At 38.2% G+C, this 27,945-nt stretch overlaps 1 protein-coding gene across 15 annotated transcripts in view; it reads left to right on the forward strand.

Moving 5' to 3' along the window:
• DPF3 (double PHD fingers 3) overlaps positions 1 to 27,945 on the forward strand; it is a 179,927-nt gene that overhangs the window by 107,773 nt on the left and 44,209 nt on the right. For 12 of the 15 annotated variants that reach the window (XR_014883529.1, XR_014883528.1, XM_085224901.1 and 9 more), the window contains 4 exons: positions 10,675 to 10,802; positions 13,782 to 13,877; positions 14,912 to 14,950; positions 18,481 to 18,559. Coding sequence is in view for 12 of the 15 variants with exons in the window: in XM_085224901.1 (XP_085081027.1) it covers positions 10,675 to 10,802; positions 13,782 to 13,877; positions 14,912 to 14,950; positions 18,481 to 18,559 (342 nt within the window). In the remaining 3 variants the exon portion in view is untranslated. The remainder of the gene's footprint in view (positions 1 to 10,674; positions 10,803 to 13,781; positions 13,878 to 14,911; positions 14,951 to 18,480; positions 18,560 to 27,945) is intronic. The other 3 variants (XR_014883530.1, XM_085224898.1, XM_085224899.1) reach the window with 1 other exon arrangement.

Here is a 27,945-nt window from a genome sequence, read left to right on the forward strand (position 1 = left end):
CCCTTTCTGATTCCTTCTTTAATGCCCCTTTAGTGTTTTCAGATGTGTGCTTCATCTCTTCACTCCCGTTCTGTTAAAAAAGCAATTGAAAGAGCCACATTATGGGGCTATTTGGAAAACAGTATGTACCCTAGTATATGCCCAAGAGCTGTGCTGGCAGCTCATGTCAGCAAACACTAGTTCACTTGAGCCTAGCCTGCCTGATACAGCAGTGCTGGGGCTGCGTAAGCTTTACACAAGCTGCCTAAGCTTATCCAGCACCTGTAGTTCATGCTGTGAAACTAGACGTCGTGACAGTATCTTCATTGCAGTTGATAGGCAACCTGTCATAATCAAAAACATTCAGATATGTCTGCTTATAAACTTAGCATTGAATCAACTGACTCTAGTACTGAACTCGGATGGGCCACTTTTTCCTGAAATCCTCAGCTGTGATCTACTTTGAACCAGTCTGAAAAGAAAGAGGTATTTGAATTCACTGCCTGTGCTGGATTCCCAGAGCTAAGGTCTGCTTTTTTTTTTTTCCACAGTGGGCTGTAACATGGCTGCTTACTCTGTTCTTCCCTAAAATTCCTGCCTCTGGATATAACAGAATGTATTTAGCTTACATTATAGAAGGCTTATTTAGAGATGGCCTCACTCCTGTTAGCACTACCCAGTGTGGTGTATGACTGACGTATTTAATAAATGTGTGATTACATTTACTTCTAATTTTCCTCACTAACCTCAATGATTTAAGCATCAGGTCTGAAAGAGCCCGGCTCCCCTGCAGAACTGTTGTAGGAGATTTCTCTCTCCTACTTTTATTGTAGGCAAAGAATTGAGATCTTCCAGGCGTGCTCAAAGCTTATTAGGAGATTCAAGGCCCAATGAAGCACTAAGAGCAAGCAAGGGAACTCTGTAAAAGCAGGTATTGGACACAGAGATGTGTCTGAGGAGTCTTTACCTGCTTCCGACCCAAATATGCCATCTGGAGTGAACAGGCTTATGCCATGATGGGGAAAATTTATACCATCCTGGGTTTAAAGGACTGCTTTGCAGTTTGTTTGTTTTTTTTCCTTTTTTTTTTTCCTTTTTCTTTTTTTTTTTTTTCTTTTTATTCTAAATGAAAAGCATAAACTCTCAAGAAAAACATTTATTTAGTGAAAACCAGTTTTTCCTCCTTGTTTGCGTAGGCTTTATAAGTGGGCACAAGACCTTTGTGAGCGGGGATATTCAGAGAAATCCCACAGCCTATCTTTCTTATTTTCTTTACAAATCAGATGGCATCATTTTCTAACTTGTGAATTTAATTGTACTCCTTTCAAATGAATGGTCAGATTTTCTGCTGCTACTCATTTTGTCTGCCTGCAATTTTTGAAAAAGACAAATCTTGTTCATGCTGTCATGAGACAGCCTACCCCAGATGGCACATTTGTGTCTCGGGATGCCCTCTGGCTGGCCTTTTGGCAGGCATTCCAGTGGCTCTGAAGGTCACCTTGTTTACACCTTGCCTTTTCCCCCTCCCTATTCAGAGTCTTGCTGAGCCTGCAGGCTGGGCTTCACCATCTGCATTTTCTCTGGTGCCATTAATCTTCCTGTTTACCATTCTGTTATTAATTCTAGAGTTCACCTTTTTGTCTAAACGTTTTATAGGCCTCTTGGAATTCCTTGCCTTTTTTGTGGCAACAGATCTGAGCATTGCAGTAGATGATTTGCTTTGTTCTTTTCCATTTCTGAAGGGATCCCTACTAGAATCTCATGCTATTTTTCTAGCCTTCCTTCTTATAGTAACATTTTTTAGTTATATATCTTGATCTGTCAGAAGCACCTAACCATATGAGTAAATATTGTCCTCATTCTTTGGAAACCATGAATTGGCCACTGAGTGGAAGTAGTTCAGTGTTTTTCTTGGTTGGAAAAAACAAGTGTTTAAACCTGGTTTTGCGAGAACCTGGGAGATCACCTTGTCTTTTTGGTGCATTTTATTTGAATGTCTGAATGCCTATGAATATTAAACAAGTCTCCCAAATCCTATAGGGTAGATGAAAAATGTCTCCTCTTGACAGATAACAGTAACACAGTATTTATGTTAGAGTATGGCTCGAGATCACATAGGAGGACAACAGCTGTTAATGAGAGCATTGTCTAAGATTGTTGTTTCCTATTCCTCGCTAAAATAATTGGTCACTTTGCTGTAGCCTTTCTGTTCTTCACTGGTGTTTATGCAGTTCTGGCACTTAGTGAGCTGTGGGTGCTGAATGAGCTCTTCTGGCACAAATGCAGTACCAGGGCCAGGATACTTATAGTCTAGCTGAGCAGCACTAATAAACCCTGCTGCATCCATGCTGATGCCTTCAAGCTTTGAGTGTCTCTGCCTGCTCCCTAGCACTTTGGGCTTCAGAAGGGCCTCATTAACTGAGCTGCAGCATCCCATGAGCATATGGACTCAGGTAGAGCTGAGCTCTGCACTCAGGCAAATAACCTCCTGCAATCCCAAGTAGGAGAAATTGCAGTGCAGGCTCCCAGGAATATTGCAGGACTCAGATTGGCTTTGGCAGGTTTATCAGCTCTGGCTTAATGCCGGCTCTGCTAGGCCCAGTCTGAATTAATTGGGATGCGTGTGCACTGCAGTTGAGAGATAACTGCATTACAGAGATTTATCTGCTACTAAAGGTATCCTCTCCACCATCCTTGATAAGGAAGAGGAGACGCTATGCAAAATGTCACAGAATTTGTAGCAAGGTTAAGGTATGGCTGTTTTATGTATGGTTTATGTATGAGGCTAGATTCAGTGCTGTCACGTACCGAAATAGTACTGTTGGTTGCAGCAGAGGCCCACTCCCTGTTAGTACCTACAAGCTGCACACTGTGGGAGTGACTGATAGCTGTCTTGGTAATGGACAATAAACAGGTTCTGGTTCTTCTGATGGGTCAAATGGCCAAAGACCCATCCATCTGTGTGAGTCTACGTATACAACTACTTGCAGATAGGTTGATCAGGTTGTTCATTTACTCCATGAGAGACCAGAAGCCATGTAAGGGTGGTGCAAAGCCTGGAAGGATAGGTTATATGCTCAGAAACTTTCTCTAAATTGCAGCAGTTATCCAGCCTCTGTCACCTGATACTATCTACATTGCTTGTTTGTTCTCATTCTGCTGAAGTCCTGGCTTTGTCTGAGTCCATCTAGAGCACAAGCACAAGAGCAACGGTGAACACAAGTGAGTGTTATAATAATGTTACCGAAAGGAGATATTCTTTTACAGTTTGAACCTTGAGGGTAGTTATTTGATCCAGCATTTAGTCTGATATTGTAATTTGGCAGTCTTTGAAAAGCAGGTACAGTATATTAAATGTGACAATGATTTATATGTTTTCTGAGAAATAAATCTGTAAAGAACTTCTAAGAGACAACCAACAAGAGGGCTGTTTTTTATTTTATTGTGAGACTTTATAGAGGCATTCTAGTCTGCCAAGGAAATACAGCTGCTTGTAAAGTCCACATTTTGATGATGGGTTAAACTAAACAATATTTAACCTTATGTTTGAGGGCCTCTGCTCTTTTTAGCAGTTTTATTTCTCCCTCCTGTTGTGTTGAAGTGCCCTGAGGCATATTTTAGCTAGGGATTGATAGAGTTTTTTCCATTGGATCCTGATTTTAAAATTCAAAGCTATCCTCTGATTTTTCTGCAGTTTATGGTCAGGCTGAAGAAACTGTATGGTCTCCCTATATCATATTTTCCTCTGTCTTCTTCCACTTCTTTTCTTTCTGTCCCTGCCCCATTCCCCAACTTTACCATGTGAGCAGCAGCTTTGAAGTAAGAGGTGCTATGGATTTTTCATTTTCCCGGTGTTCCCTATGTTACACCACAGTAATCTCTAAAATTCACAACAAGTGTTAATAAGATTCATTTTGAAGCAGTATAGAATCCCATGGTTTCAGTATGTTTCACGATGTGTATACAGAGCTGAGCTCTGCCCCTAAAGAGAATTTTCACTTAATGGAGGATAGTCCTCCAAACTATTCTTTCCACTCCAAATGACTGATATATGAAGAAACAGGTACTTGTTTTCAAGTAGTCTTGCTTCTAAAACATGTTTATTTTTCTACTTGATCTGATTCTCATTCTCACCCTGGCACTGTTTATCTTGTGATTGCAACAGCGCACGTGAGATTTGAAGGTGGAGTTGGAGGGAGAGTTGAAAGGTCTAAGGGGGCAGCCTTACAATCTCTAGACCAGTCATGGCTTTATTGTATCTTACTTGGATTAAAAAGAAAGTAAATTTGATGTTTGCAAGTGTTGAGGGGCATTTGTTTGGCTTTAGAGACCCATCATGAGAAGCTGTGTCAGCAGCAGTCTAGTTTTAGTAAAGGCTGGAGTGACTGGAGATCCTGTGGGTAGCAGTTGGAGAGGACTGGAAGTGTTGAGCTGACACTGGAAAGTTTGCTACAGATGGGTGCAGTGATACTGGGAGAACAGGTTGAGATAGCAAGGATTGTGAAACGCCAGGATTAGAGCATAAGGGCACTGGCATTGAGCATTTGCCCCTGGGCTAGCAGGTAATGGTGCAGTGAAAGTAGAGTTTTGGAGATCTGTAGGAGGAATGGAGATCAGTACTGTGCTGTGCTGACAGAGGCATGCTTAAGGGCAAAGCTTGCAGAGCCCTATCTTTAGTGTGTACCTGGTTCTGGTCACTGCTTTCAAAGCATCCATTCCAAGGACAGTAGCAAATCACTGTACTGGCCATGAATGTAACAAGCAAGCAAATAAACACGCTGAGGAGAGTCTGGTAGTGCCCATACAGAAAAGCTGCAAAATCTAGCTATTCAGTGTAAAGCATTGTCTCCTCATTCTCTCTTAAGGGATTCCGTCCTCCCTGCCCCCACCTTTTGCACTCTAACGCTATATTTGTGCCTTGGAGATGTGGAGATGAACATATGATGGATGGATGGATGCTGCTAGTCTGGGTTTTTCACCACCATTTCCCCTGGGGCACTCTGTCTGCTGGCAGAGAGCACCATCCCAAAAGATGGTATCTTTTGCAAACTCGACAGCTAACAGACAGCTTCTCTCTCTGCATATTTCCCAAAAGAAGAGCAGGCTTAATCTGGTTTTTATATGGCATATTTCATTATAATCTTTTTGACTTCCCATGTTCCCACTACACCATCATAAATAAAATGCTGGGGGTGGGAACAGCAGAGATGCTGAGGCTTCACACTCTTATGACACTGATAGATTCTCATTTTAAACTGTCATGGGATTTAATTGCTTGCTGAGCCACTGCGCTGCACTTTCAAACACATCCTGCCACATCCTCTTAATGAGCTTAGTGGCTGCATTTGCTCAGCAGTAGTTCTGTTTGCTGTGAATTAGGTGGTTTTTTAGACCACCTATGTGATTTTAAAGAGCCAGTGGTTCTTAAGGTAATATCTTTGGATTTGTCCATCTTAAACAGCACTTCATGGACTCCTAATATATTGTTTCCTCTGGCACTTTTTATGTTCCAAAAAAACAGCACCAAGAAACAAACACACAAAAAATCTATGTGCAAAGTCAGTGTTTGTCTAAGAGGGTTTTTGGAAGCCGGATTGCTTTGGTTTGCATAGTAGCTGTCTCTGGCATGATAGATCATGCTGGAACTCACCCAATAAGTATCTCTGTTCCCAATTAGAACTGGAAATGGAGCTGCTTAGGAGTGCACAGGGATGATGGCTTGGGTGGCAGCTGCTACTGTGTAGATGGAAATGATCCATTGTAAAACAAATACATTATGCTGTATAGAAAAAGGAATGATTGTTTTTAATTTATTTTTCAAAGAGACACTGAAAAGTTGCTTAGCTCTAATGCATCTTAAACCAAATGTAACACATTTAAGGACAGTCATGTACTGCTGTTTTGGTGAATCAAATCTTGAAAAAGCCCACCATTTCGTAGGATTTATGGAAATGTGATTCTTTTGGACATGACATCTCCATAGAAAACACATATTGGAATGGTGCTGGCATGGGTGCTTGCTCAGATTCTACCACTGCAGCCTATTGATCTTGATAAATAGAGAGGTTGTTGCACTGGGCTGGTAAGCAAAAATAACCATGTTAATTTAATCACCATGGAAAGGACTCTGCCAAGTTAAGAAACATAAATTTTAATTATTGGTAGACATGCATATTTGCATTGTGCTATATACACGTTTAGCTGTGACACCAATAATACCTTGGTTTATTTAAACAGGAAGAAGTTTTAAATGACATTTTTGTTTTCATTGATGAATTTTGTTGATTTCCTCTTCTATTTTCTTAGTTCTGGCTTTCAATGTGTGCTATTCCCTGCATCTCCTACACTAAGCAGATGCTATTGTATTTGCAATACTAATCAAAAGGGAACTTAACTACAAACTGTCTTAAAATTGTTATATTAAAAAAGGGTAAGCTTTTAGTTATATGGCTTTTACTAGTAGTTATTACTTGTTATAAAGATTATGTTCTATGAAATTGCTATGTCTGAAGAAGAGCTTGTGATTAAAAACTAGGAGTTACAATAGAAAGAATTTAGAACAATTAGTGAGTAGCAAATGTTATTACCTATATTTAAACAGGGTTTGGATGTGATTCAAGAATTTAAAGAGCCATAAATTCTACATGAACACTGGAGAAATTGATTGAAACAGTAATTAGGTGTAAGCAGTGAAGCACCTGGGAAATGATGATATAGGAGGTTCTGACTGATTTTTTTTCCTCCCAAAGGAAAATCATATCTCACCACTCTTAAAATTCTCCACATGGTATGTAAAGGATTAGGAGATAAGGAGGTTGACAATTTACTTAGACTTTCTGAAGACCTTTGGTCTTCTCCAAAAATAAACAATGCATTGTCTTGGATCAAAACTTTTAGAATAAAATACAAAACAAAGAATTTTACCAAAAAAAAAAAAAGAAAAGAAAAGAAAAGAAAAAAGCTAACAGCCACTGCATCAAGGTTTTCTGTTTGTTCCAGTGTTGTGTAATGTAGAAATGAAACACTTGGAGAGAGAGATTGAGGAGTTAGGTACAAAAATTTGTACGTAGTACAAAGTTATCTGGAGCAATTGTGGCTAGGGGAGGCATCCTGTGTGAGGGCCTCTTAGTGGGGATCAGAATGTCCTTTGAGAATGGGCAGTGGGATTGACATTTTAATTTGCATTCGAAGTCTCACCTACTGGAAGTTCTTGTCCCTGTTACAACTTGCTAATTCTGCCTATCATGCAGCCCTGGACACTGTTGAGGCAGTGGATACTGCCTGGGAGAGAATGCTGTGGTCACTGTAAAGAACAGTTCAATGCATTTGTTTAAGTAGAGGATGTGGCTTCATCTGAATATGTTAGGTGTGGTATTGGTCCATCTTGATGAGATTTTTGAAGAATGAGAGGAAGTTCAGAAAGATCTGACATGACAGAGTCACAGAAAAACTCTCATGACAGGCTAATAGAAAAGATTGTGACTGTCTTTGAAAGGAAAGATGTGGACATTTTGGACGTTGTGTTGAGGGACATGATTTAGTGAGAACTATTGGTGATAGGTGGATGGTTGGACTGGATGATCTTGTAGGTCTTTTCCAACCTTGGTGTTTCTGTGATTCTGTGAAGTGGACAGAAATGACAAAAAAGTTTGGCCAGGAACTTCTATTTTCACTATTTTATAGCAAGAACAAAGAGACAGACAATAAATAAAGTGGAATACTCCTTCTTTCAAACTGTAGTTCAATTGCTGAACTCACTCTGGTAGGAAGGCACTGAGGACAAAAGTGCATCAAAATTCAGAAAAGGATGGGCTATTCTGTGTATTTCCAAAGGAGCTAGATGTAGGATAACTGGAAGTGATACTGCATTTATCCCTCAGGTCAGACCTATTAGATAGTGTTGAACTATTTGTCTAGGTTAACTGAACCATCTTTTAGATTTTTGGACACTTTTATCTCTGAGGATTCAATAAATGTTTTGGAAATATATTTTCCTGACTTCATTACTGTCTCCCTTTAGAGACTAGCCATCTTCCAGGAAAGACTGAATTCATTACAGAAATAGAATTCATTACAAAGATGTCTGTGGACCTTCATAGGTTCTTAAGCTGTAAACTTTACACTTCAGGTAAGGCAGTCTGCCATTTCCCACTTTCTAGAGCTGCTTAGGACTGAAAATGGCTCGTAGAAACTACTGGCAGAGAAGGAAATAAAAAAAATTGAATAGCTGTTAGCTCAACGGGTAGGTAGGAAGCAACTGTCCTGAGTTTCTTTTCCCAAGATTTCCTCCTTGCTACTTAGTTCTTGGATACTGAATCTCTCCATCAATAAACTGGGTATAAAAATATTATGTTACACTACCTTGTCAACAGGATGTTAAATTTAATAATTGGAAAATGCTCTGAGACTTTTGGATGAAAATCTTCCTGGAGTAATGATGCTGGAAAGAGCAGAGCCAACACTAAATAAACATGCTTTTTAAAAACAGTTGCCCTTTTTTGACCTTAAAGCCTACTTTTTCCTATGAATCTTCAATATTTCTGGAACAAACAGGAAGTAGTTTTACTTTCATAAATATTTTACTTCTCCCCTCTCTTTATTGCTCATTCTCTTTACTAATGCATTTGTTTTCTGGGTTTATCAGAGACAGGCATAACTTGTTGCAGTGAAGACATGTTTGTTACTGCTGCCCTTGAGCTTGCTTGAAGCTTCTTCTCTTGCTGAAAATATGATTTTCAGTTGGATTTTGCAGTCCTGAAGGTTCACAATACAAAACAAGTGCCATTTTGCACCTAAGTGCAGAACTTTGAAACCAGCCTAGCCCAAGGCCAGAGATGATTTTGGAGGTTCCTCCGTTACTTGAGGTTCAAGTATTGTGACTTGCACATAAATCAAGTCTAAAGACCTTTCTTTCTATTGAAATGTTTGGATTTAGCATCCAGAAGGAAGTAGCAGGAGTTTATAAGTGAAATTTTTATCTTCATGATTCTCCATTGACTTGTCTTTTCTCTAGCCCAAATAAGGGAAAAGTTGGAGAAGGTGGCATAGTAATGGAGGGTGTGCAAAGCTTCATGATGAAAACAGAGGCTTGATTAAATAGGCCTCCTTGTGATGAGAGGGGGTCATTTCCATTGATCCCCTCCAATTGTGTATCCTGGGAGTTTCCTCTGAAAATCCCAGTGGTTTGAATTTTCTGCATGGTTTGTACTCAGCCTCTCCCTCCATGAATAGAATAGCTTTTGCTGGAATTTTTGCTGGATTTTCTGTGGTTATTGGCTGAACAGTTCTCTCACTTCAGAAAACTTGAGCAAGCATTTTCTGGAAGCACTGATGAGGGACCCTGAGTAGTTTACTGGCTTGGAGGTTTTTATGAAATGAGCAGACATATTCCTGGGACACAGTTGCCCCCAGGAAACAGATTATAATTTACTGTCTCAGGTGGAAGTGTTCATTCATTATTTGGATTGCAGGAGTGATTTGGAGTTTTATAAACACATAAATTTATGTCCTACAGAGTTTACAACTCGTGGTGATAGAAAAGCAGGCCAGCCTCGAGCAGATCGGGAAACACAATACAGTCCTATAAGATGAAAAGTGAACAGAACTGTGAAATCAGGACACCAGATGCTGTTTTGTAAGCATCAATTCTATACATTATTGCTCAGTAAATATAGAGGCTAAGAGGAAGGAATTAATTTTAGAAGGGAGGGAGAACTTGAGAAATCCATGCTTTGGCATTGTCAGGTAAAGAGACATTCAGGATGTCTTCCTGCCATAGAATTGCTCTGAATGAACACCTACACAAGTAGGGTAGAGGCCAAGATCTGCAAGGAAAATGTAACTCTTTCCTGGGTACATTTTAACATCTTGCTAAAATTAACATGCTATATTTGCCTGTCTGCTCCTCATAATCTAGTGACAGAATTCCGAAGGGGATTTATGCTCTGTACCTTCACTTGCATGGCAAGTTGCATCAAGCTTCCTCATGAACTCTCTTTATCATTTGAAGTCCCATGCCTCAGGCCTGCCCCTGCACCACCCGTTAGTTCTTAATGCCGTGGCTGAGGTTCATCCAGCTACATGAGCTAGATTCCGTGTTTGTAATTGTTTGCTGGTGGTTCTTCTTTGTACAGTCCCATTTAGACCAAACTGAAGATTTTATCTAGTAAAAAATGGGAGTAGATATTCAATGAAAATTCAAGGCTAAAATTCCATTTGGTTGTTTTGTTTGTTTCTGAATTGGCCCCACATATTCTACTTCCCCATGTGGGGAACAAGCCCTTCTGTAAGAAAATGCTGCTTGTAGCTTTTCCGTATCAACTCTGCCGGATGCTAAATTGCACGGAACTACTTCTCCACTTCAAAAGATCAGATCTTCATATTTGGAAAGACTTGGTTTTGTTCTTCAATTGAAACATAGGGAGTTTACATTACATTTTTTCCCTCCTTTTATTTCCTGTTGATGTACTATGTCTGCCCCTCTTGTCCTGTAAGCAAACACAGCTCTTCAAAAAAATATCAGATTTTCAGCAAGATAGAAACAAATCCTTTAAGGGAATCCTTAGAGATCTGGAGAACTCTCCTTCAAGATACAAGCAAGCTGGAGGATTTGTTAGTCGTCTTCTTGTTGGCTCTGTCCTTCTACTTGTGAGCTGCCTGGAGAGATGCATGAAGTTGGTGTTTTTTGTTTTTCAGAAGTTGATCTGCCTCTGAAAAAAGATGGCTTCACATCAGAAAGTACAACACTGGAAGCCTTGCTGCGTGGAGAGGGAATTGAGAAAAAGATGGACACTAAAGAGGAAGACCCCATACAAGAAATCCAGGTAAAGGAGATACTTGTGCCCTGACAGCAGTGCTGATTTTTATGATTTGTCTCTAAGCATAGCAGATTTTGTCCTGTTGCAGAATAGTTCATCTGTTGATAGTTGTGTCATTCTGCTGTCAAAATGTTATCAAACCATTGTGCTACACTGTGATGCTCAAAATGAACTGAGGATCTCACTCTCTTCTTCTGTCACAGACATCACAGTCACTTGGCTGTGTTCTGCTCAGCTTATGTGTTGCAATTTACAACAGTAGGAGACAACTGCATACAGAACGAACAAGTAGAGATGGGTCCCAAGCATAAATCAAATTTTAGTGTCTCAGATTTAGAATGAGTTTGAACATGGGTTTGAAGTTGTATTTGCAGCAGTTGACTGTTAAAAGAAAAAAAAAGAACAGTATTTGTTTTTTGAGTTTTTTTTTTGTTTTGTCTGTTTTCAGTTGTACTGAGAATCCTTCTGGAAATATTTAAGCAAAATAAATAATTAAATATATTCTAATGTTAATTATCTCAGTTATTATTAGTGATGAAAAATATTGCCTCTTTACATGCGTTACGATTGGAAACTTACAGGAGTATTTGTCAAGATTCCATTTCATCCTTTAACAATATAAAAAGTAGAAAAACGTTTGTTGGTCTGTCACAGAAGGAATTCAGCTAATGTAAAGGGCTCTTAAGGGCCTCTTCCTTCACATAGGCATCTTAAATTGCTAGGAAAGCAGGCTTCTTGTATGGGAACAGCAGCAAATATTTGGTGATAGTAAAACACCATTGCGCTATGAATCTCCACTAGTGATGTTTAGGGAGAATCATTAGCAATATGTCTATCTTGATCATTTTGGCTGAGATACAAGATGTTGCATCTATACCTAAAACTAGTAAAAATTTGAGTGGGCAGACCCATGCCAAATAAAACAGAAATGTGCAGGCTTCAAATATATATTATTTAGAGATCAGTCCTACGGATCTATTTGACAGTATTCAACTGAACATGTAATGGCAGCAAAATTAGGTCTTCCAGTAACACAGATAAAGGAGTACCATCAAAGAGGAAGCATCCTATGTACAGTTGGTACATAACAGAGTAGAGGATTTTGTCCTGCCACGAATTAGTATTGAATGTGTTTCCCTATCATTTGCTGGAGAAGACTTAGAATAACCTTTTGACCATGTATCAGAATGGCTAAACCCTTTCTGCTGGGAATTCAAGTGATTATCCTGGCAGTGTCATCAAATTTGCACATGGTTACTTACTCTCCATGTCTTAAATTGATGCTCGAATTTAAAATGAAGAAAGTGGATTGTAGCATTCCTCTTAACTTTGCCTGCATAGTATTATTAGTATAAGCTAGTTCCTTCTTGCCCCACATACAATATAGTGTCAGCCTTCTCTTTTTTTTATTTTTGAGATAATTTGAGATATGAAGCGCAGTGAAAATATAGATTCATATCAGTAAGTTTGCATATTTTCTTACATAGCACTAGTCTCTTCATGCACAACATTTTCCAAGTGCTGTAGTTATCTAAGACCAAATTATATGTAATTGCATGAATTTTAAAGAAAGATTTTATATATATAGAACTGGAACTTGCTCTTCCACCTTCTAATGTTTAGCAGTCAAGTATTATGGGAAGTTAGATTTCATGATGGTCTAATCTTATTAATAGCTTCCTGAGATTTAGAAGTAAAAGAAGAAACCAGATGAAGAGTTGATCCTCTACTGTGTTCAAAGAACTATTTGTCATTTAAAAAAAGGCACTGTCCTATAATAGTCTTAAAAATTTAGCTGATAAAATAAGTATAAGGTTGTACAGCTGGTCTTCCAAGGACAGGCTTTTTCTTTAAGTTTCTCTTGTAGTCTTTCCCACAAATTCACAATTCAGTGCTTGAGATGTGTAGGAAGAAAACAAAGCCACTGTGATTTGCTTCTAAGTTCTCCCTATGTTGGCTCTCAAATAGCTGTTAACTAGGAATTGTGTGGAAGTGACAAAAATAGTAAAAGGTTAAAGAAAAGCCATCCGATCAGCTTAAAGTCATGTATTTGAATCTGGAAACATTGTAGTTTAGGTGAATGGTGTCATAGTACCCACATAATGAATGGCAAGAATAGCTCCAGCTCTTATCTTTATTTGCAACAGGGATGCCAGAGGTTGAGGGGGGTTCCAGCAGCTTTCCACGTTAGTGTTGTGATTGTTCATCTTGCTATCATCTGTGCTGTGTCCAGTTTGTACATGTTTTGGCCTGGATTTCATTCTGTAGAGGTTATGTTTCAAAAGGTCAAGTTGAAATTCCCTGACACTGTTATGTGAGATGATGAATTGTTATTGTAGTTTTCATTATTATTCCTATTAAATAATTAATTGAAGTAACTATTGTTCTCATAGCTTCAATGAGGCCTGCACTCCCTCAGTATTCACATGTTGCAAAACCCTTTCTCCAGATTTCAGAGTTGTACCAGCAATGTAAGAACTGAAAGATGTTGCTTTCTGGATTCACTGAAGATGCCGGGATATGTGTAGGAATTTTCTCTGTTTTTGCTTTCAAGAAGAAAAAAAATCCCCAACAACTGATTTACATTGTTAAAGTGCATTCTCAACATTAGAGGAAAAACAAAGGCACAAGAAACCAAATTCAAAAAGTCATGCGAACAATTTCCCAGAAAGGACCTGCATTTGAGCACTCTACTACTTGTATAGTCTTGGGATATCAGTGCCAGTGTTGTTTTTTGGAGATCTTTTTTCCTTCCTTGACTGATACCAGTGGTGTTTTTTAATAAGAACTCCTTGAAGAACTAAGGGTGAAAGGGAAAGCAGATTTTGCTTTAGCTGAAAGAAATAGGGATTCTGGAATCTTATTTAGCGTTATATCATTAATCAAGTGTAATTTAATAACCTACAGTCTCTATGGTAAAGAGCAGTACTTGTTTGCATGTGTCATCTTTTCTTCTAACCGTTCCTATTTATTGTTTAACCACAGAGGGTTTTAGAAAATGATGAAAATGCAGATGAAGTAAATGAAGAAGAGGATTTGGAGGAAGATATTCCAAAACGAAAGAACAGGCCAAGAGGACGGGTAGGTGAAGTTAAACAGAAAGGAAGGAAGCAAGCTTCTGCTTTCTGGTGTATATTTTTAACATGTGTTGTATATGCAAAGTGTATATCCATGTAGGTAATTTTCAGTGATACAGTTAGATTTTTTTTTTTTAACTTTATTTTTTGCAAATTATAATGTGAAGAGACTACACTAAGAATAAAAACTTGGGATGAATGATTTATAGTAACATATTTATAATTTTTATGTATAATAATTATGGTGACATCCTGCTATTACAATGCTCTTATTCTAAAACAGCATTTACTAATTACAAAAAAATAATACAATAATTCAAAAATAAATTCAATAATGATACCAAAAAAAAACCAACCAAAAAACCTATTAATAAAACTAACTTGAACTGCATTAATATGTTTTGAAGCTTTCTCCAAGGTAGCACTTTGTGGTTGACATTTTGGCCCTCTTGAACCCTTTGGCAAATCTTCCATTTGCTTAGAATGGGCAATATTATCCTTAGGGGAGTCTGCGTCCCTTCTCTTACCTAAGACATCTTTTCACAATTTCAGCAGGGCGCCAGTTAAGTAATAAAGCTAATGTTTTAAAACTTGGAATCAGCGTTTTTAATTGTGGCCCCTGAAGCTAGGCATCTGAATAAAAATGAACATAATTCTCAGAAGTTTCAAGCATTTTCATCTCTCCTTGGTTCCAGTGGATGCTGCAGGGGCACAGGAGCTCTAGAAGTACCTTTTGATGTGTTTGTAGAAGTCAAGCAAGAAGGGCCACATTTTAGGCCAAATAAGCAGGATATAATAGCTTTTGAGTAAGAGAGGGACATGAAACCACACTGAATACTTACAATGTGCTTATGCATCAAACCCTCTCTTTTGGTTTCTTCTGTTGTTGTATTGTTTCAGTTTTCTGCTCCTCTTTGTTTTGGAGCTTAAATTCTTTAATATAAGATCAAAGCACTTTATTAACTGGATAAGTATATATTTCACCTTCCTTATTCTCAAAATCACCTGAACCAGTTTCTTTCTTTCTTTCTTTCTTAGCCAAAGACCCCCACCTGGAAAAAAATTTTCCAGAAAAATGTAAGTTTCAGAAAATTTGTATGAACAAGTAACCAAAATGAGGAGTTAGAATCGATACACGCACACAAACTTGACTGTAGCTATCAACAAGTATTCGAGGCTAACAAGTATTTTCTAATAAGCTGCTCTCACATAAATTGTGCATGCGGATTAGGGTAAGTGAAGGGGAGCAAACAGCTATAAAAGCCTACTCAAGAGAAGGGAGTTAACTGTATGCATATATTTCAGGCCTACACAAACACAGTCCTTGAAGTTGTTATGAGCAAAGTTCTACTCCCCTGTTCAGGAAACTGATTGAGAATATCTGTTGCTTTCTTTCTCCTGCAGTAGAGAAAGGAGTTGGAGAGTAGGTGTCCTATTCATTTTGAAGCATACATTTACAACTTATTTCTGCCCTGGAACTGCCTCCCTATTAAGAACAGGATCAGCAGAATCTCCTATCTTTTCTGTTGCTAACTAACTCCTGCTCTGCTAGTGCCCTGGCTTCACTTGGTGCAAAAAAGAGAAGTTAGAAGAGTGCCAAATACTTTGAGCAATTTTCGTTTTTGTTTGATGGCATCAATAGCCAAAGTAAAATGTGGTATGAATTAGGATTTCAAAATTAGGACCAGATTCCTAGCTGTTGAAAACTGGTAAGCCTGAACTGAAGCCTGAATTACATCTGTTCACGACTATTTTGTTGCCCTTCAAGCAACCCTTTTCAAATGTGAGCCTGACCCAGTGAAGGGAATCAGGACTGAGGATTTGAAATTAGGGGATATGAAACTTGGGCAGCACTTTGTTTCTGGGAAGGAGGTGGTGAGGGTATTTTTAGAGAATAGAAGAGGGGAAGGATGTCTGTAGGAAACTAGATCCTGCAGAGTGTGGCCTTTGGGAATTCAGAGTAATGAGGGCTGGCAGCATTGATAAAGGGTTAAATGCGGCAGATCTACTGCTTTGGACATTCCATTGGCCCTTCTTTTTCTTACGGCGTGATTTTATTTTTAATTCTTTATTCCTCCATCTGTCCCTCTGGCTACCCTCTCTGGCTGCTTGAGGACTGCTTCAAGGCTGCTGTGCTATGGCTCCCAGGCCTCATGTCTCATTGCTTGTGCTCTGTCCTGTCAGAAAAATGAAGGCAATGATGGGTGACTGAATTCAACAGACCAGAGTGCTGACAGCAAGCACGTGGCACTCAGTTGAGAGCCTCTGGTGCAGCTGCTAAGTTTGCTACCCCCTCATAGGACTGTTAGGAAGGATGCTGAAGGCTGAAGGAATGGATTTACAGAAGGAGCTTTTTAGTATCTGTGATAGACAGGAAAAATGTTGTAGGAACTACGAAGGATGTTTTGCTAAGAGACAGGAGAGGAATGCAACTGCAGCTATACAGACTGCATGCTCCTCAGCTGAATATCTCCTAGAACTTTTTCAAAGACACTGAATGCATTTAGGAACCAAGCTCCCAGTGAAAGTCATTGACTCCCTATGTGTTCAGTGCATGAAAAAGTACACCTGACGTGCGGACATGAAATGAATGCTGTACCCTAACATTTCTGTGGAGAACTGCTTGAAGGGGAATGGCTGGCTGCAGGATTAGTGAAACTCTGAGCAACAAACCTTAAATTGCCATCCTTTCTGAAAGGTGTCAATGTAAAAATGAAATGTCCTTACTCAACAAACGTATTCTCAGCGTGAGAATCAAAACTACTGACTAATAACAACAACAACAGAAAAGACTTTTCAGTTTATTCACAGCCCTGAAAAGCCTGGTAGGATAGGGAAATTGGATCCTAATCCAGATGCCAAAAGAAATATTTATTAAGAAACAATCAGTTGTGTCTGTGAAGACTCTCTGATGAGCTGAGGGTACAGGAGCTGCCAGAGATCTAAATTCAGCTTGTAGCACATTTTGCAGTAGTGATTGAAGAAAGAAACTTGCCTTGGATTGATTTCGTAGCCCAGAGGGGATTTACAGAGCTGACAGTCAAAGAGAAAAATATTGTAGGCTAGTAAACTGATTTTTAAGGTGATATGGTCAGTGAAGTAGCTTCTACCAAACAATTGTTGTTTGAGTCCTTTTCCAGGGCAAAACTGCTTTTCAGTTCACCCTTACAAATCTCACTTTGCACGTGTGTTGATCTGCACAGAATTCTTTGCAGAAGGCAGAGCTATACTTGTCATACCTAATGGTACATACCCCATCCAGAGACCTGTGAATCCATGTCTTTCCTTCAGGACTGTGTAAAGAGACCTGAGAAATCCAGTGAAATAATATGTGAAGTTTTTCTAAATCCCTGTTTCAATAGACTGTGGTAAGGCTACTGTAAATCTTCTTTTGTGCTTCTCAAATAGTGCAAGTTCAGTCCAAAATTCATAGAAGAGGGACAGTGATTATATGACTGCTTAGTATCTAGGGAACTAATATTCTGAGGATTTCTACATCTTCTCTGGCTTTACTTGATGAAGCTTTCTTGTTTTCACATGCAAAACTTGAAGGGTTTGAGTCAGCTGGCCTTGTCTAGGATGATTGTCTAGGATGAGAGACATCAATAATTTAATAAGAGGAGCAGCAAAAACTGTTTTGTCGCTTTTAACCAGGGACAGATTGGCTGACAGTATTTCCAAAGGGCTAACTAGCCATCTACCTGCAGACCACTTCTTCACACAAAGATCAAGTCTTAAATTGTTATCTGCAGACTGTACGTTAACATTAAACCATTTAAGGCCTTGTCTCAGTTTCCAGTTGCACATCAAAACCATTCCCATTGAACAGATATGAACCGTCCCCTTGTTGGCATCTCAGCTGAGAAGGGTTAGGAACAAGTGGCTTTGATGCTGGATTCCATTCTTAACCCTAGAGCTCAGGACAGAGCAGTGTGTGCTGTGGAGAAACAGAGGTTTTCAGTTTCCAGGGCTGTCAACTGGCTATGTTTTAGGAACACAGAACTGCAAAGAGACCTTTCTGGGTAATTCCAGTTCTTTGCTCTTGCAGGTAGACATATTACCTAATCTTTTCCACTAACTGACTCAATTTTATAATTAGCCACAGTATCTTTGTCGCAGTTAGAAGCCGTTTCGAAACAGTGCTTTTCAGCTACGTATCCAAACAAAGCAACTCCTCACCACCTCTGAAAATATTAAAGGAGGTAATTTTACCTCTGCTTTATTTGAGGCCTGTTTTCTGATTAGTTTGAAAGTTATGTTTATTCTTTACCACCAGTTCATCTATTCATAAATTCATATTCAGTAAGAAAGGTATTTGAACTTTTTAGAAAATGATAAAGCGTAATGATACTTACCTGAATACGTTCTGACAGTGTCCTAAGGATGAACAGTTTGGGTTATCTGTGGAGAGGATCTCTGCTGCATTACAAGGTCTATTAACATAGTGCATATCTTAGGAGTTGAAGGGTCAAACCCACCCTTGATAAACCTTTATGGAAGCTGAGGGTTTGTTTAGTTTATGCTGCACATTTTTCATAGGAGGGTGAGGGGCACCAGGAGAATTGAGGGGCAGGAGAATAATGTTAACATTCCTCTTGTTCTTGCAGGCTCGGGGATCTGGAGGTGGCAGGAGACGAAATGATGCTGCCTCCCAGGATGATCATGACAAACCCTATGTTTGTGACAGTAAGTAGCACCTAGTCAGCTGACTCCGCTTCCAGCCTGGTCCTGCCAGCTCGGTGCACTCTGGTTTCATCTATTCTTTTCCAGCAAAGTATTCTGCTGCTCTCTGACTGCTGCTGCTCTTAGTGTGGTTTTTTTTGCACAAAGGAAATAAAATAAAGTCCTCAGCAAGAATCCACTTCTCTTTGTGCTATAATAAATCATCTCTTCTATTTTCTATTTCTTTCTCCTTCTCTTTTTCTGACTTCTAGGATTTTTTCCTTCCCCCTGTGTAAGATTCACCCTCTATTTCTTTCTCTGTTCCAGACAGTTACAAACAAAAGCATAACTCAAAAATCTCTGACAAAGGTATTTCACCCTTGTATCACTTTACATACTTGGTGATTCCCTTCAGTCCTTTGGAAATCTCACTGGGCTAAATTTTGAAGGTCTTGTTTTCATCCCTTATTTAGAAAGGACTGCAGTGGCATCATCAGGAGTTGAGCCCTCCTAAAAAAGAAACACAATTAGAATGCTCTGTTTTGATACATATTCCCTTTGAATATAACCATGCTGTTTGACGTCTTTCAGAGGGACTGGTGAATTAAGGCATTGCCCAAACTTAAAAAATACCAGAGTCCTATATATGAAGAAGGAGCCCAATATTTGGTACACAATATATTTTTTTTATTATCTGGTCCTTTGTGCCTTTCTTCTTGTTACATTCTTTTTTGCTTCACTATGTCATTTCTGGGAGGGGCACTTGTCTTACCCATGTGCTTTCAAGATTTCTCATCTTAAGGCCTGCTAAGAATGTATGTGCAGTAAAAATTTGTACTAGAGTGCCTTCTATCATACAAGACAACAGCAACATAACAAAAATTAATAGAAGTAGGAGAAGTAGGAGAATAACAGGAAATCTTAACTTTTTTGACCTAAAAGTGATTGATGGTTTTGAGGAAAATTAGAACACCCCTATCTCCACTGTTTAACTAACTTGCAGTGATACTGACCTTAAAAGACTAATTACTATTATGTCAGTCTCTGAGTATTTTCTGCTTATTTTAAAAACATGAAGAAACATGGACATGCATTGTAAATGAAACTTGTATTCCATATGGTCAAATCTTTCATAGTGAGACCAAGTGACTGCATAGTGCAGTGATAAACATGTTGGGTATATTGCTTCAGCAAGGTGAATATTCTTAGCACTATTGGGAATGAGTAGAAGGGGAGAGACTTTCACATAAATGGAAGTGTCTGAGCTGAAGAGGAAGAGCTCTTTACAGTTTAAAGGCTGGGAGATTTCTACTGTAGTTAAATAGCTGCTCTTGCCTGTTGGATGAACTACAGTCTGTCTCCAAAGGATTATCTAGGAGGCCACTCTGTATCTTGTTGATTTCCATAGCTTTTTTCTGCTGGTATACGCAGAACTATCTTCACCACTTTTCTGAAAAATCCCTCTAAATCCAAGAATACTTGTCAATAGTGCAGTTGTTCCAAGTATAATGTCTCTTTACTGTCTGATCATCTTCTGCTTTTGGAGAGAACTCACGACATGCATAGCAGTGATTTGCACAAAGTAGATAAAAATCTAAGATTCCAAAATAGGCGTCAGAAATCTGAGCTGAAGTCTCTGTTTTGGTACATCATTGTACTGACGGAATTTTGCCTTGGCTTACGTTTTGAAGCATAAATTTCCTCTTTGGTTTTGGAAGTTTAAACTTTCCTATTTTGTGTGGCTGATACTTTTCATTTTTAAGAAACATGTAGTCAGAGGGTGAGTCATAAGGAATTCTAGAATCCAGATTTTACACAATAACTACTTCATTTTCCCCTGTAGATAGCTGAGAATAGGGTTATATATTAGCAGAACCCTTACCTGATTGTCCAGCAGAACAACTGTTGCAATTGCAGTGCCATCATCCTGAAATGGAATACTTCGTTTGCTTACTTTCTGTAGAACTGTTACATATAATTCAATGTGAGTAATTGGCTTGTCAATTTGAGACTTCTTTCCTGCTTGGGTGATCGCTACACCAATAAACGATTTCCTTAATCAATTTTTTCTTTGAAATAATCTTCTAAATACGTTTATAGATAAATCTCTGTGTGATCATTGATTGTTTAGATTCAGTTTGCAGTTCTCCATGTAGAGATGTTTTGGATAAATATTTTAGTTTTATGTGGAAACATACAGGCAACAAATGATTAATTTGTTCCCTATTTGGGAGAACATTATTCCTTCAGTCACATTATTGATATGAGTAATGACCATAATGGGCGGTCATTACTTTTTCTCTATATTCTTTAACTTTTCTCCAGGTTGCTTTTTTCTGTCTGTGTTCTGATATTTGAATTTGGAATGTGCTCACCAAGAAGAAGGCGTAAGTGTATCTAAACCAAATTATTTTTGGTATTTAAATGTATGACCACAAAAATGCACATTTTTGCATACTTGTGTGTTTGTATTTGTAGGAAGTAAGTGTATATCACTAAGTTTCTCCAGGAATGGAAAGGTTTTGTGGAACACCTAGTCTGTATCAGTAAAACGATGCAGTAAAAACTGCATCCAGATAACACTGCCCTTTGTATGTAAGACAGCAGTGTTATTTCTGAAATGGCCTACTGTTGCTGGAAGAAGCGTTCAGCTATACATAAAAATGAATACAGGTCCCAGTATTTAAAGCTGATTGGAAATTTGGAATCTCTGTACTGAGGGATCTTTTCAAAGCTCTCAAATTTTGTGTCATCTGATGTTCTTAAGAAAAGGTGGAAACTATTTAATTGTTTGCTTGCTTTGTGGAATTAAACTTTAGTTAATTTTACTGAATATTTACTGTATCAGAACTTCAGAGTGAAATATCTGGTCATTCAAAGCTGCTAACATAATCATGAAATTCTTTATTTTATTAAAATGGCAAGTGGAAAACTAGTTAGCCAGATTTTCACCAGCTGCACTGGACAGCATTGTGCCTTGATCAATCTTAAGAAAAAAAGCTTGGATAATAGAAGTGGCAGGAAAACCTGGTGTGAGATGGGTATAGGCAGGAAATGGTACCACAGCAGAATGAACAGCTGTTGTATCATAGCAGACCCAAATGTAACCTGAATACTTGGGTAAAAGACAGAGCAGATGCTTGAATGGACAGTGAAAAGCAGGCTTGAGGAACAAAGCAAGATCTGTGGTGTCAGTCCAGAGATGTTGAAGATAGTTTACCACAGCTGTTCAAGATAAACTGGGTTTTTAAAGGAGGAAGAGCATGAATGAATTTTACATGCTTACATATGCAACAAGAATTGATTTTGTGTGGTTGCCAAATGATATACTGGGGAACCATCGTCCCGCCAAGTCTTTTGGTCTTAGAAAATCATTTTACTATTTTCATATTGCGTGTTACGTATTTTCTTTTTTGGGGGAGTGGGAAGCATATCTGAAGTTCTACCTAGAAATTTGTTTTCTGGTTTAAAAGTTGCAGTCAGTTGTAGCACTAGAACTTCATGACTCTGGATGTCTACTTCCTTCAGCTATGCTACTTAGTTTGTGCTGAATCTCCAGAAGTTACCAACTTTCCTGCTGCCCATCCTCATTTGCCTGCTTTCATTCCTCTCATTTTCTCCCTTGCCTGCTTTCATCTCATTTCCCTACTGTGACTTACCGACACACATAATTACTTCCACCTTTGTTTTCTCTCACTCTCTCTGTGGAAAATTTTCCTGCCCATCTCTAAAAGACGTTGCTTCTTTCTCTTTTGTTCCTTTTACCTATATATCCTTGTCTCCTTTTAATTTTATTTCTGTACATACTGTAATTGTAGAGTAACAACTTATGTTTGTATGATAATCTTTATTTATAGTTCCTCTGAGGCTGTGATATGTATTCACATCCATTCCTTGTCCAAAAATGAGAATTGACCGAAACCTTCTTATGATGTCTGCTGGATCAGTGACTAATGAAACCTTACATATATCTAGAGACACAGATCTCCACAGTCTTTTGTTGAAGCTGGTTCTTTTGTCAAAAACATTTTAGTTTCAGGTTTCTCTAGATACTTAAAGTGAATTTTCTCTGCCGTCTCCTTTCTATGTCTGAAAACAGTTACTGTGGCTTCTTTCAGCTGTGTTTTCTTCAGATCTTTTAATAAGCTTATTTCTTTTCTCTGAAAGATCTTCAAAGGATCTTATTTAAATAGCAGTGGCCAAAACTAAGTAGAAGATGCTATTCTGAGTATGAAGTAGCTCAGAAGAAAGATACATGACTGATATATTTACATGTCACTTATATTTTCCTAAAGAGCTTGGATGTCTGCCAGCTGCTCTGTTAGATATCTATGAGAGGTACAGAGATGGCTGATCTTTTAGCTTATTTAGTAAACCCATCTGCAATGCAGGACACTCATCTCCAGTGCTATGCTTTCATGTTTCAGTGGCTGAGTTTTCACCTACGTCCACCATATGAGTTCCTATTTAATAGACCAGTTGCTATAACTTCAACTTCTTGTTCCTTTGCTGATCCACCTATTCCTACTGAGTCTGAATATCTGTCATCTTTAGTTTCCTCATTATACTGTCCTCTCCTGTTTATACAATGTTTACTGATGTTTTACTAGATGTCATATTAATATTTAGTAATTATTTTACTGTTTGAAAGAATTTTTGATTGATAAAGCTTGTGTGATATATTTTTAATTACTATTCCGAAATTTTCTCTAAGAATCAGTTCTCTGCATGTTTGATTCTTTCACTCTCTATTCCACCCTCCAAATTAATTGTAAAAATAGAAGCAAGTGTTGGGCCCAAAATGGACTCTTTCAGGTACTTGAAGATGCAGAAAAGTGCCTTGTGAAGTTTTCAAAAGATTAGGCTCCTAGTTCTCGCTGATTTCCACTGGAGGTAGGCTCTTAAAATGTTTTCTGTAAATATACCACTAAGTGCCTATCTGCTTGTATTGTGCCTGTAGATCATATAAAGCTTGGTCTCTTCATGAACACTTTGAACTTGATGATGAGCTAATAATAATTATTCAGAACATGTTTTTGTTTATGAAAATGTTTGACTGTACATTCAAATCATTAGAATTTGAAACAGTCCCCTGATTTTTCTGCAAGTTGGCAGCTGGCAGGGTATTGAGAACCTCTTTAAGGTTCTTTTAAAAAGTTAATTGTTATGTTCTTCTAGCATTACTTGCCAAATGTAATTCTTTGAGGCCTACTCTTCAGGAACTATTTTCCTGTATATGATCACAAAGTGACTCCTCTGGTAATTACTTTAATAACTTCACTCGCCTTCTTTCTTCTCTCCTTAAAGTGGACTTGATCCTACTGTACTCTTTTTAAAAATTAACTCATTGATTCTCTGGAATACCAAAGACTTGCAAGGTAAATCATGAAGTAGGCTGATTTTATGTTTTCTGAGACTTAACTGTTGTCTTAATTCTCACTGATATTATGAATGAGTCAAGCACTGCTACTTCTGGTTCTTAGAACAGACCTTCAGTTAAATACCACGATGACAAGCTTATTTGAAAATGCTTTGATTTTAGCATTATGCTTTTACATGCTTCTTATAAATCTCCATCATGACTTAAGCTCCCTTTTAAACTTTAGCAGTGTAAGCCCTAAATCATCTCTTGGTATTATCCTTTCTAGTGAATCTCTAAGCAGTTAATAAGCAGTAAGATCTAGAATAAGATGGCTATTCAGATGAACCCAACAAGCAACTCTTCCAACACAGTGCTGTACTTAGCATTCATTGACAAAATTGACACTAAAAAATGCAACATCAGAAAGGAAAGAAGTCTTGAGTGGGACATATGGGGAGAGGGGAATAGAATTGACTGTAACAATTGATTCTGCTCCTACAGTGTATCTGCTTTTTGCTTTGCTTCTGCTAGCAATTTATTTATGAAATGTGGAAGTATATAGTGCTTGATTATAGGCATTGTTGACCTGTATGTTTATTGCTTTGGAACTCAGCATATCTGCGATCTTAATACAGAAGATAGTTTCTGGGACTCGTCCCTCTGGGGACACAGAAACAAAGATTTTTTACTAACCCTCAGAAAATCCCCTAAATAACTGCTCTGGTAAAAGAGGTGTGTAGCACAACAGTGCTGATCAAGGAGGTACAAACACAATGCCTTTCCGTCGGTGGAGATCAAAACACATTGTGTTAACATCTGAGATCTCTAGATATGCAGACAGCGGACATAGCTGTAACAGTGAAAATTATATCACCAAACCAGTGCAAAACAAGGAATGGGTTTCGTTTGGAGTGGAGAGTAGGATAGGACAGGAAGCTAATTTTGAGGAATGGCTAGCTGCTAGCAGTTGCCTTAAGTTTAGTATTTTGACACAACTCAGTTGAGAATAAAGAACGGAAGGCAAAGGAGAAAAGCAAAGACAATGAAGGAGCTAGATTCAGTAAAAAAAGAAAAAGAAAGAAAAATGAAAAAAACCCGCTCGTATTCCCTCAATTTCCAGTTTCCACTAAAAACATGGATTGTTTCCTTCTGTGTCATACTGGTGACAGATTGTGCAAAATGTATGTGGAGAGCTGGCTGGAACATAGCTCACAGCCTGCCAAGGACCAAATGTGTAACAATTTCAAAATGACAGCAACACAGCTATTAAATATTTGATGAGGAAATCTTTTAAGTCATAGATTTTAAACCTCCTTTTAAAACAGGGGAAGTATTTTATATTAATTTTACTCATAGAGAAGCATAAACAGATAGAAAATTTGCTTATCCAAAGAGTTACAGGCCAGAACTTAGACTAGAACTCTCTTTTATGAAGTACTCAATGCTTGTGATAAAACTGTCTGCAAATTATGTTTTTTTTCCTCATAACACAGTTGTGTAATTTTTTCATTTCAGTCTTGGAAGGAATATAAAGTCCTTCATAGGAGAGTGTCTGGTAACCTAATAAAATCTTCCTCATCAGTGCTGTTTGATCTGCACTGCCATGTTAGTGCTTACTTAGCTTGTTTCTAAGATGTCATTCACATCAGGTTGTAGAAAATATGTCCTATGAATGCAAGAGGAATTGGAGTGGGTTATGTTCTACAAACTCCTGCTGTTTTCACTGGGCTTGGCTACCTAATTAAAGCTGAAGTCAACTTCCCAGTGTTGAGATTCAGGATGAAATCCACCACATGCAAGGATGATGAGCCTACACAGCATGGAAAATTAAAGACAAAACAGTCAAAGCCACTGAAAGAAAGGCAGGGCCACCCAGCAATGCTTATGAAAGGCACGCTCTCAGTTACTATGTATGAGCTGTGTAGTGTTAGAACATAATCACTAGCATACATTTCTGACTGGGGGAACCAGTTCCCATTATGCTTTTGTCAGCTCAGAGAATGAGAAAGATGTGATGTGAGCATTGGTCTGGGTGGTGGAACTCATGAATTCTAATCCTGGTAATGACGAAAGATCACTGTGTGGGCAAGCCACTTAACCCCCCTTTGGTTCTCTTGTTTTAAAAGTGAAATGAGTATTTCCCACTCAGGAATGTGGAAGAAGATTAATTAATGTTTGAAAAGCCAGCCTTGTACTGGGAAGAGTTATATAAGAACTAAGTGTTCATTAATGATCACCCTTTTATAGTAACTGCTTCTTAGTGTGGTGATACGGTAGATTAATAAAATATGCTCTATCTGAAAAACAAGAGGTAAAGAATTTGGGAAGATTTCAATCTGTTGGAGAAACCAAGAAGCTCAGCTTTTATTTTAGGTTTCAAACTATCACCGAAGCCAATGACTCCTTTACCTGACTAATATCATGATAACCTTTTTCCCCTACAGAAGTCTAATTTGCTTGGGGAATAGGAAATCCCTGTAGTTTCGACTCATATTTTAGAATCTTTCCATGGCAGAACATGAATTTGAAAGGAGAAAAAGTCTAGACATCCAGAAAAAAAGGCTGCTGGAAGCCGCAAATCTTTGGTCCTACAGAGGATTCTGTAAACAGAACTCCTTTACCTCAGCTCTGGTTATAAATTCCTCCAAATTTCTTTTTAACTAGGAACATCTCAGCTTGCTGCCACTCTTGAAAGCTATCTCAAAGAATTTTGCCAGTGAGAAAGGCCCAGCTGCAGAATTACTATAGCCTATTATTACAGCCTGTGTTGATGCTTACTGATTTTTCCTGTTGAGCTTATATATATATATATATATATATATATATATATATATAATATATATATATATATTTTTTTTTTTCTTGAGAAGGGAAAAATCTGAAAACCCATCTGATTTCCTATACCATCTTAAGCTCTGTGACTGAAATCCCTATAGGATCTTGTTGGGAGTGGAGATAAGGCCACAGCCTTGGGAGTTTCTTCAGGGAATGCAAGTTTCCTTCTGCGCATTGAGGGAGAAAGCTGTATGAGACCTTTATTAAAGGATGCTTTGCTTTTGCAAGATAACAGCTTATCTTGCTAGAATCATTGGGGTTAGAATCATAGGTATGTTTTCACGTAGGTCTAAATGGAATAAAGTTTGGTAGAATTTTTAGAAATAGTTAAATATTTTTTATTCAAAATCAAAAACAAACAAACAAACACCAACACTGAAAATGGGAAACTGGACTGGGTTTTAGATATTATCTGTTTTTACAGCTAGATTAGTAGTAATGCAGGATCAAGCAGAGTAAGAACAAAATATAACTGGATAACTATTGATTCCAGATGCTTCTCCTTTGTTAGTACAGTACTGATCATCTGTCTACTCTGAATAGAAGTTAAACAGGGAAGTTTTTGAACAGTATTAGTAATTCATAGCAAAAATATGATTTTTAACTTCTATCTTCAAACACACAAATAAGGTGGTTAGAGCAGGAGACTTAGTGAAATGCTTCAATAATCTGCTAGGAATGTTAATCTCTCTCTCCATTCTAATAAATGCTATTACAGTTGCTTAATTAGAGGGAGTTATCCTTCTGTAATAATTTAAATAGTGAAAATTTTGTAGCTATCTTCGGTTTGATGGTGGCTTCTGAGTTACACTTTTCCAAATATTCGAAAAGTGGAGGCTAAGTTATGCAGAACTGTGGGCTTCTTGTTGTTTTACTCCTTGTCAGCAGCTGTTTCACTGCTTGTCCTTTATTCTGTAAGACTTCGGATGAGCAGCAGGTAATTCTGCTCTCCAGAATGGAGTAGAAAAATACTGAGGGTCATGGTTTAGTGGGAAATTTTAGCGATAGGCAGACGGTTGGACTTGGATGTTGTTAGAGGTCTTTTCCAACTTTAGTGATTCTATGATTCTGTGACTGCTGCTAGAAGAAGGGAGACCAAACATGCACTGAATACCAATCTAATTGTTCAAAAAATCTGTTAGTACAGTTAGGTTTACAGCACAGATGAGGGCAGATGCTTGAAAGAATGGATGAACATATGCATCTGGGCATT

The sequence above is a fragment of the Meleagris gallopavo genome, chromosome 5, assembly GCF_905368555.1.
Source record: "Meleagris gallopavo chromosome 5, MGAL_WU_HG_1.1, whole genome shotgun sequence".
NCBI lineage: Eukaryota > Metazoa > Chordata > Aves > Galliformes > Phasianidae > Meleagris > Meleagris gallopavo.